The sequence below is a fragment of the Pezoporus wallicus genome, unplaced genomic scaffold (assembly GCF_028554395.1).
Source record: "Pezoporus wallicus isolate ANWC-B61680 ecotype Strahan unplaced genomic scaffold, APGP_CSIRO_Pwel_v1 contig_12636, whole genome shotgun sequence".
Classification (NCBI taxonomy): Eukaryota; Metazoa; Chordata; class Aves; order Psittaciformes; family Psittacidae; genus Pezoporus; species Pezoporus wallicus.
The window spans coordinates 3,024-14,013 of NW_026635026.1; the positions used below are offsets into that span (position 1 = coordinate 3,024).

The following is a 10,990-nucleotide window of genomic DNA, read 5'->3' on the forward strand; positions in this document are numbered from 1 at the left end:
TTTCCCACCCCCACATCCCATCTTCTCCCCTCCCCCACCCCCATCCCTCCCCTCCCCCACCCCATCCCACCCCTCCCCCCACCCCTCCCCTTTCCCACCCCCACATCCCATCTTCTCCCCTCCCCCACCCCCCCATGACATCCCTTCCCCCACCCCCCACATCCAATCTCCTCCCCCATCCCCACCCCTCCCCTCCCCCACCCCCCATGGCCCCTCCCCCCCCCCAATGGCCCCTCCCCCCCCCAGCTCTCGGCCGCTCTCCTCTTCGACGCCGTGCACGTGGTGGTCGGCGCCGTTCGCGCCCTCAACCGGAGCCAGGAGGTCGGAGGTCGCGCCTTGGCCTGCGCCGCGCCGGGCATCTGGGCCCCCGGCACCAGCCTCATGAACTACCTGCGCATGGTGAGCGCCGTGGGGCCTATGGGGCGGATATGGGGTGGATATGGGGCGGATATGGGGCGGATATGGGGCGGATATGGGGTGGATATGGGGTGGATATGGGGCGGATATGGGGGGCCTATGGGGCGGATATGGGGTGGATATGGGGTGGATATGGGGCGGATATGGGGCGGATATGGGGTGGATATGGGGCGGATATGGGGCGGATATGGGGCAGATATGGGGTGGATATGGGGCGGATATGGGGCGGCTATGGGGCGGCTATGGGGATCAATGGGTGGCTGTGGGGTGGCTATGGGGTTCAATGGGCGGCTATGGGGATCAATGGGTGGCTATGGGGCAGCTATGGGGTGGCTATGGGGGGCCTATGGGGCGGATATGGGGCGGCTATGGGGGCTATGGGGCGCCTATGGGGCAGATATGGGGCGGATATGGGGCGGATATGGGGGGCCTATGGGGGGGCTATGGGGCTGCTATGGGGCTGCTATGGGGGCTATGGGGCGGCTATGGGGCGGCTATGGGGCGCCTGTGGGGTTCAGTGGGTGGCTATGGGATTCAATGGGTGGCTATGGGGCGGCTATGGGGTTCAATGGGTGGCTATGGGGCGCCTATGGGGCAGCTATGGGGTGGCTATGGGGCGGCTATGGGGCGGCTATGGGGATCAATGGGTGGCTGTGGGGTGGCTATGGGGTTCAATGGGCGGCTATGGGGATCAATGGGTGGCTATGGGGCAGCTATGGGGGGGCTATGGGGGGCCTATGGGGCGGCTATGGGGTGGCTATGGGGCGGTTATGGGGTGGCCATGGGGCAGCTGTGGGGTGGCTATGGGGCGGGGGGGAAGCGGCTATGGGGTGGCTATGGGGCGGCTATGGGGTGGCTATGGGGCTGGGGAGGGGGGTAATGGAGTGCTATGGGGTGGCTATGGGGCGGCTATGGAGGCTATGGGGGCTATGGGCCGGCTATGGGGCGGCTATGGGGCGGCTATGGGGGGCCTATGGGGCGGATATGGGGCGGCTATGGGGGCTATGAGGGCTATGGGGGCTATGGGGAGCCTATGGGGCACCTATGAGGTTCAATGGGTGGCTATGGGGTTCAATGGGTGGCTATGGGGATCAATGGGTGGCTATGGGGCTGAACTGGTGCTATGGGGCTCAGTGGGGGCCTATGGGGCTGAACTGGTGCTATGGGGCTCAGTGGGAGGCTATGGGGCTCAATGGGTGGCTCTGGCACTCAATTGGCGGCTATGGGGCTCAATGGGTGGCTATGGGGCTCAATGGATGGCTATGGGGATCAATGGATGGCTCTGGGGATCAATGGGTGGTTATGGGGCTGAACTGGTGCAATGGGGTTCAATGGGAGCCTATGGGGCTCAATGGGGGGCTATGGGGATCAGTGTGTGGCTATGGTGCTGAACTGGAGCTATGGGGTTCAATGGGGGCCTATGGGGCTCAATGGGGGAGCATGGGGCTCAATGTAGGCTATGGGGATCAATGGGTGGCTATGGGGCTCAATGGGTGGCTATGGGGCTGAACTGGTGCTATGGGATCAGTGTGTGGCTATGGGGCTGAACTGGTGCTATGGGGTTTAATGGGGGCCTATGGGGCTCAGTGGGGGCTTATGGGGCTCAATGGGTGACTATGGGGCTCAGTGGAGGCTATGGAGATCAATATGTGGCTATGGGGCTCAATGGGTGGCTATGGGGCTCAATGGAGGCTATGGGGATCAATGGGTGGCTATGGGGCTCAATGGAGGCTATGGGGCTCAATGGGTGGCTATGGGGTTCAATGGCTTGCTATGGGGCTCAATGGAGGCTATGGGGCTCAATGGTGGAGTATGGGGCTCAATGGGGGCCTATGGGGATCAATGGGTGGCTATGGGGCTGAACTGATGCTACGGGGTTCAACGGGGCCTATGGGGTTCAATGGGTGGCTATGGGGCTGAAGTTGTGCTACGGGGATCAATGGGCGGCTATGGGACTCAATGGAGGCTATGGGGCTCAATGGGGGAGTATAGGGCTTAATGGGGGCTATGGGGACCAATGGGTGGCTGTGGGGCTCAGTGGGGCTCAATGGGGATCAATGGGTGGCTATGGGGCTCAATGGGGGTCTGTGGGGTTCAATGGGGGCCTATGGGGCTCAATGGGTGCTCTGGGACTGAACTGCTGCTTATGGGGCTCAATGGAGGTCTACGGTGTCCAAAAAAACACCCCTTGGAGGACCCCGAACCCTTCACAGGGGCTGTCCCCACATGTGTGGGGCAGCTTTGGGGGTGCCCCACAACCTCTGTTCCCCCGCCCCACAGGTGGAGTACGATGGCTTGACCGGGCGCATCGAGTTCAACAGCAAGGGCCAGAGGACCAACTACACCCTCCACGTGCTGGAGAAGGGGCGCGATGGGCACCGCGAGGTCAGGCCTGCCCCACCTCCGCCCCACTTCCGCCCCACGGCTGCCCCACGGCTGCCCCATGGTCCCGTCCCCGTCCCCGTCCCCCCCCACAGGTGGGTGTGTGGTACTCCAATAGGACCTTGGCCATGGACGCCGCCACCTTGGCCGTCAACGCCTCCGATAGCTTGGCCAACAAGACCCTCATCATCACCACCATCCTGGTGAGTGGGGCTGGCTCAGCCCCATTGAGGGGGGCCGTTGGCATCTATGGGGCTGCTTCTGCTCCTGGTGGGGCTCTGGAGCTGGGGGGGGGGAGAAGAAGTCACCGGGGGTCTTCGGTTGGGGTCTCCGTTGGGGTTTGGGTTGGGTTGTCCATTGGGGGTCTCCATTGGGGTCGTCTTGGGGTCTCCGTTGGGTTGTCCATTGGGGTTCTCCATTGGGTTCTCCATTGGTGACATCTTGGGGTCTCCATTGGGTTGTCCATTGGGTTCTCCATTGGGTTCTCCATTGGTGTCATCTTGGGGTCTCCATTGGGTTGTCCATTGGGTTCTCCATTGGTGTCATCTTGGGGTCTCCATTGGGTTGTCCATTGGGTTCTCCATTGGTGTCATCTTGGGGTCTCCATTGGGTTGTCCATTGGGTTGTCCATTGGGTTCTCCATTGGGGTCGTCTTGGGGTCTCCATTGGGTTGTCCATTGGGTTGTCCATTGGGCTTTCTATTGGGGTCGTCTTGGGGTCTCCATTGGGTTCTCCATTGGGTTCTCCATTGGGTTCTCCATTGGGGTCGTCTTGGGGTCTCCATTGGGTTTTCCATTGGGGTCATCTTGTGGTCTCCATTGGGTTGTCCATTGGGTTTACCCTTGGGTTATCCATTGGGTTGTCCATTAGGTTGTCCATTGGGTTTCTCCATTGTTGTTGTCTTTGGGTCTCCATTGGGTTCTCCATTGGGTTCTCCATTGGGCTCATCCTTGGGTTCTCCATTGGGTTCTCCATTGGGTTCTCCATTGGGGTCGTCTTGGGGTCTCCATTGGGTCGTCTTGGGGTCTCCATTGGGTTGTCCATTGGGTTGTCCATTGGGCTTTCTATTGGGGTCGTCTTGGGGTCTCCATTGGGTTCTCCATTGGGTTCTCCATTGGGTTCTCCATTGGGGTCGTCTTGGGGTCTCCATTGGGTTTTCCATTGGGGTCATCTTGTGGTCTCCATTGGGTTGTCCATTGGGTTTACCCTTGGGTTATCCATTGGGTTGTCCATTAGGTTGTCCATTGGGTTTCTCCATTGTTGTTGTCTTTGGGTCTCCATTGGGTTCTCCATTGGGTTCTCCATTGGGCTCATCCTTGGGTTCTACATTGGGTTCTCCATTGGGGTCGTCTTGGGGTCTCCATTGGGTTGTCCATTGGGTTTACCCTTGGGTTCTCCATTGGGGTCGTCTTGGGGTCTCCATTGGGTTCACCATTAGGTTCTCCATTGGGTTCATCCTTGGGTTCTCCATTGGGCTCATCCTTGGGTTCTCCATTGGGTCCTTGTGTTCTCCATTGGGATCTCACGGGGTACCTCCATTGGGCTCCCCATTGGGTTCCTCTTGGGTTCTCCATTGGGTTCCCCTTTGTGCTCTGCATTGCGATCTCATGGGGTATCTCCATTGGGCTCTCCATTTGGTTCCTCTTGGGTTCTCCATTGGGTTCCTCTTTGTGCTCTCCATTGCAATCTCATGGGGTATCTCCATTGGGTTCTCCATTGGGTTCCTCTCGGGTTCTCCATTGTGATCTCATGGGGTATCTCCATTGGGCTCTCCATTGGGTTCCTCTTGGGTTCTCCATTGGGTTCCCCTTTGTGATCTCCATTGTGATCTCATGGGGTATCCCCATTGGGCTCTCCATTGGGTTCCTCTTGGGTTCTCCATTGGGTTCCTCTTTGTGCTCTCCATCGCAGTCTTAGGGGGTATCTCCATTGGGCTCTCCACTGGGTTCCTCTTGGGTTCTCCATTGGGTTCCTGTTTGGTTCTCCATTGGGTTCCTCTTTGGTTCTCCATTGGGTTCCTCTTGGGCTCTCCATTGGGTTCCTCTTGGCTTCTCCATTGGGTTCCTCTTGGCTTCTCCATTGGGTTCCCCTTTGTGCTCTCCATTGCAATCTCATGGGGTATCTCCATTGGGTTCTCCATTGGGTTCCCCTTTGTGCTCTCCATTGCGATCTCATGGGGTATCTCCATTGGGCTCTCCATTGGGTTCCTCTTGGGCTCTCCATTGGGTTCCTCTTGGGTTCTCCCTTGGGTTCCCCTTTGTGCTCTCCATTGCGATCTCTTGGGGTATTTCCATTGGATTCTCTATTGGGTTCCTCTTGGGTTCCCCCTTGAGATCTCATGGGGTATCTCCATGGGGCTCTCCATTGGGTTCCTCTTGGGTTCTCCCTTGGGTTCCCCTTTGTGCTCTCCATTGCGATCTCATGGGGTATCTCCATTGGGTTCTCCATTGGGTTCCTCTTGGGTTCCCCATTGCGATCTCATGGGGTATCTCCACTGGGCTCTCCATTGGGTTCCTCTTGGGTTCTCCATTGAGATCTCATGGGATATCTCCATTGGGTTCTCCATTGGGTTCCTCTTGGGTTCTCCATTGGGTTCCTCTTGGGCTCTCCATTGGGTTCCTCTTGGGTTCTCCATTGGGTTCCTCTTGGATTCTCCATTGGGTTCCTCTTGGGTTCTCCATTGGGTTCCTCTTGGGCTCTCCATTGGGTTCCTCTTGGGCTCTCCTTTGGGTTCCTCTTGGATTCTCCATTGGGTTCCTCTTGGGTTCTCGATTGGGTTCCTCTTGGATTCTCCATTGGGTTCCTCTTGGGTTCTCCATTGGGTTCCTCTTGGGTTCTCCACTGGAATCCCCTTTGTGCTCTCCATTGCCTCCCTCTTGCCTTCCCCATCGCTCCAACCTCTCCATCCTCCCTATCCCATGCCCGTCCCCATCCCTTCCCAATCCCACCCCATAGGAGAACCCCTACGTGATGCGGGTGGGGGGCGCGGGCGGCCCCGAGCGCTACGAGGGCTTCTGCGTGGACATGCTGCAGGAGCTGGCCGGGCTCCTCAAGTTCCGCTTCCACATCAAGCTGGTGGAGGACGGGCTCTATGGGGCCCCCGAGCCCAATGGGTCCTGGACCGGCATGGTGGGAGAGCTCATCAATAGGGTATGGGGGGCAACGGGGGCCCGGGGGGGGGATCTGGAGGGGGGTTTGAGGGTATCTTATGGGGGTTTGAGGGCATCTTATGGGGGTTTGTGGGCATCTTATGGGGGTTTGAGGGCATTTTATGGGGGTTTGAGGGCATCTTAGGGGGGTTGGGGGCATTTAGTATGGGTTTGGGGGCATCTTATGGGGTTTGAGGGCATCTTATGGGGGTTTGAGGGCATCTTGTAGGGGTTTGAGGGCCTCATATGGGGGTTTGGGGGCATCTTATGGGAGTTTGTGTGCATATTAGGGTGTTTGAGGGCATCTTATCGGGTCTGAGGGCATCTTGTAGGGGTTTGAGGGCATCATATGGGGGTTTGGGGGCATCTTATGGGCGTTTGTATGCATATTAGGGGGTTTGAGGGCATCTTATCGGGGTTGAGGGCATCTTATGGGGTTTGAGGGCATCTTACGGGGTTTGAGGGCATCTTAAGGGGGGTTTGGGGGCATCTTAAGGGGATTTGAGGGCATCTTAAGGGGGTTTGAGGGCATCTTATGGGGGTTTGAGGGCATCTTAGGGGGGTTTGAGGGCATCTTATGGGGGTTTGAGGGCATCTTAGGGGGTTTTGGGGGCATCTTATGGGGGTTTGGGGGCATCTTCTGGAGGTTTGAGGGCATCTTAGGGGGTTTTGGGGGCATCTTATGGGCGTTTGTGTGCATATTAGGAGGTTTGAGGGCATCTTATCGGGGTTGAGGGCATCTTATGGGGTTTGAGGGCATCTTAAGGGGGGTTTGGGGGCATCTTAAGGGGGTTTGAGGGCATGTTAAGGGGGTTTGAGGGCATCTTATGGGGGTTTGAGGGCATCTTATGGGGGTTTGAGGGCATCTTATGAGGTTTTGGGCATCTTAGGGAGGGTTGAAGGCATCTTAAGGGGGATTGAGGGCATCTTTTTGGGCTTGAGGGCACCTTAGGGGGGGGTGAGGGCATTTTAAGTGGGTTTGAGGGCATCTTAATGGGTTTGGGGGCATCTTAGGGGGATTTGAGGGCATCTTAGGGGGCTTTGAGGGCATCTTATGGGGTTTGGGGGCATCTTAGGGGTGTTTGAGTGCATCTTAGGGGGCTTTGGGGGCATCTTATGGGAGTTGGTGTGCAAAATAGGGGGTTTTGAGGGCATCTTGGAGGGGTTGAGGGCATCTTAAGTGGGTTTGAGGGCATCTTATGGGGGTTTGAGGGCATCTTGTAGGGGTTTGAGGGCCTCATATGGGGGTTTGGGGGCATCTTATGGGAGTTTGTGTGCATATTAGGGTGTTTGAGGGCATCTTATCGGGTCTGAGGGCATCTTGTAGGGGTTTGAGGGCATCATATGGGGGTTTGGGGGCATCTTATGGGCGTTTGTATGCATATTAGGGGGTTTGAGGGCATCTTATCGGGGTTGAGGGCATCTTATGGGGTTTGAGGGCATCTTACGGGGTTTGAGGGCATCTTAAGGGGGGTTTGGGGGCATCTTAAGGGGATTTGAGGGCATCTTAAGGGGGTTTGAGGGCATCTTAGGGGGTTTGAGGGCATCTTAGGGGGGTTTGAGGGCATCTTATGGGGGTTTGAGGGCATCTTAGGGGGTTTTGGGGGCATCTTATGGGGGTTTGGGGGCATCTTCTGGAGGTTTGAGGGCATCTTAGGGGGTTTTGGGGGCATCTTATGGGCGTTTGTGTGCATATTAGGAGGTTTGAGGGCATCTTATCGGGGTTGAGGGCATCTTATGGGGTTTGAGGGCATCTTAAGGGGGGTTTGGGGGCATCTTAAGGGGGTTTGAGGGCATGTTAAGGGGGTTTGAGGGCATCTTATGGGGGTTTGAGGGCATCTTATGGGGGTTTGAGGGCATCTTATGAGGTTTTGGGCATCTTAGGGAGGGTTGAAGGCATCTTAAGGGGGATTGAGGGCATCTTTTTGGGCTTGAGGGCACCTTAGGGGGGGGTGAGGGCATTTTAAGTGGGTTTGAGGGCATCTTAATGGGTTTGGGGGCATCTTAGGGGGATTTGAGGGCATCTTAGGGGGCTTTGAGGGCATCTTATGGGGTTTGGGGGCATCTTAGGGGTGTTTGAGTGCATCTTAGGGGGCTTTGGGGGCATCTTATGGGAGTTGGTGTGCAAAATAGGGGGTTTTGAGGTCATCTTGGAGGGGTTGAGGGCATCTTAAGTGGGTTTGAGGGCATCTTATGGGGATTGAGGGCGTCTTAGGTGGGCTTGGGGGCATCTTAAGGGGGCTTGAGGGCATCATATGGAGTTTGAGGGCAATTCTTAAGAGGGTTTGAGGGCATCTTAGGGGACTTTGGGGTTTCTTGGACCATTTAATAGGGGGTTTTGGGGTTGCCTTGGGGCACCCCCTTCCATGCCCCCCACTGTGTGTGTCCCACCCCATAGAAAGCCGACCTGGCCGTGGCCGCCTTCACCATCACGGCGGAGCGGGAGAAGGTCATCGACTTCTCGAAGCCCTTCATGACGCTGGGGATCAGCATCCTCTACCGGGTGCACATGGTACGGGGTAGGGCCATGGGGGTCCGTAGGGGGAGAAGGGGGGAGCCGCACATGGGTGCCACCATGGGGGTCTCATGCCGTGTCCCCACAGGGCCGCAAGCCGGGGTATTTCTCCTTCCTAGACCCCTTCTCGCCAGCGGTGTGGTTCTTCATGCTCCTCGCCTACCTGGCCGTGAGCTGCGTCCTCTTCTTGGCTGCCAGGTGATGCGCCCCGGTAGGGACATCCCATAATAGCACCCCAGTAGGGGCATCCCGTAGTGAACCTCAGTGGGGATATCCCATAATAGTACCCCGATATAGACATCCAGTAATGCACCCCAATAGGGACATCCCATAATAGCACCACAGGAGGGGCATCCCGTAATGAACCTCAGTGGGGATATCCCATAATAGTACCCCGATATAGACATCCAGTAATGCACCCCAATAGGGACATCCCATAATAGCACCCAGTAGAGGCATCCCGTAATGAACCTCAGTGGGGATATCCCATAATAGTACCCCGATATAGACATCCAGTAATGCACCCCAATAGGGATATCCCATAATAGCACCACAGGAGGGGCATCCCGTAATGAACCTCAGTGGGGATATCCCATAATAGTACCCCGATATAGACATCCAGTAATGCACCCCAATAGGGACATCCCATAATAGCACCCCAGTAGGGGCATCCCGTAATGAACCTAAGTGGGGATATCCCATAATAGCACCCCGATATAGACATCCAGTAATGCACCCCAATAGGGACATCCCATAATAGCACCCCAGGAGGGGCATCCCGTAGTGAACCTCAATGGGGATATCCCATAATAGTACCCCGATATAGACATCCAGTAATGCACCCCAATAGGGACATCCCATAATAGCACCCAGTAGGGGCATCCCGTAATGAACCTCAGTGGGGATATCCCATAATAGTACCCCGATATAGACATCCAGTAATGCACCCCAATAGGGACATCCCATAATAGCACCACAGGAGGGGCATCCCGTAACGAACCTCAATGGGGATATCCCATAATAGCACCCTGATATAGACATCCAGTAATGCACCCCAATAGGGACATCCCATAATAGCACCCCAGTAGGGGCATCCCGTAATGAACCTAAGTGGGGATATCCCATAATAGCACCCCGATATAGACATCCAGTAATGCACCCCAATAGGGACATCCCATAATAGCACCACAGGAGGGGCATCCCGTAATGAACCTCAGTGGGGATATCCCATAATAGCACCCCGATATAGACATCCAGTAATGCACCCCAATAGGGACATCCCATAATAGCACCCAGTAGAGGCATCCCGTAATGAACCTCAGTGGGGATATCCCATAATAGTACCCCGATATAGACATCCAGTAATGCACCCCAATAGGGACATCCCATAATAGCACCCCAGTAGGGGCATCCCGTAGTGAACCTCAATGGGGATATCCCATAATAGTACCCCGATATAGACATCCAGTAATGCACCCCAATAGGGACATCCCATAATAGCACCCAGTAGAGGCATCCCGTAATGAACCTCAGTGGGGATATCCCATAATAGTACCCCGATATAGACATCCAGTAATGCACCCCAATAGGGACATCCCATAATAGCACCCCAGTAGGGGCATCCCGTAGTGAACCTCAATGGGGATATCCCATAATAGCACCCTGATATAGACATCCAGTAATGCACCCCAATAGGGACATCCCATAATAGCACCCCAGCAGGGGCATCCCATAATGAACCTCAATAGGGATATCCCATAATAGCACCCCCATATAGACATCCCATAATGCACCCCAAGAGGGGCATCCCATAATAGCACCCAGCAGGGACATCCCGTAATGAACCTCAATGGGGATATCCTATAACAGCACCCAATAGGGATATCCCATAATAGCACCCCCATATAGACATCCAATAATGCACCCCAAAAGGGACATCCCATAATAACACTCAATAGGGGCATCCCATAATGAAGCCTTATAGGGACAACCCATAATGCACCCCAGCTGGGACATCCCGTAATACACCCCAATAGGGACATCCCATAATGAAGCCTAATAGGGACATCCAATAATGCACCCCTATATAGACATCCCATAATAGCACCCAATAGAGACATCCCATAATGACCCTCAATAGAGATATCCTATAATAGCACCCAATAGGGACATCCCATAATGCACCCCAAGAGGGGCATCCCATAATGAAGCCTTATAAGGACATCCCATAATGCACCCCAGCAGGGACAGCCCATAAAAGAACCTCAATAGGGACATCCCATAATGACCCTCAATTGGGATATCCCATAATAGCACTCAATAGGGACATCCCATAATAGCACCCAGTAGAGACATCCCATAATGAACCTCAATAGGGATATCCCATAATGCACCCCAATAGGGACACCCCATAATAGCACCCAATAGAGACATCCCATAATGACCCTCAATAGAGATATCCTATAATAGCACCCAATAGGGGCATCCCATAATAGCACTCAATAGGGGCATCCTGAAATGAAGCATA

At 55.4% G+C, this 10,990-nt stretch overlaps 1 protein-coding gene across 1 annotated transcript; it reads left to right on the plus strand.

Moving 5' to 3' along the window:
- Nucleotides 1-246: 246 nt before the first annotated feature.
- LOC130599751 (glutamate receptor ionotropic, kainate 5-like) lies at nt 247-8,693 on the plus strand (the record flags this gene model as incomplete). Its single annotated transcript, XM_057410517.1, has 6 exons — nt 247-399; nt 2,698-2,802; nt 2,895-3,002; nt 5,755-5,949; nt 8,347-8,460; nt 8,552-8,693. Coding segments are annotated over 6 exons (789 nt in total), but the record flags the coding sequence as incomplete, so codon positions are not given.
- Nucleotides 8,694-10,990: the final 2,297 nt, after the last annotated feature.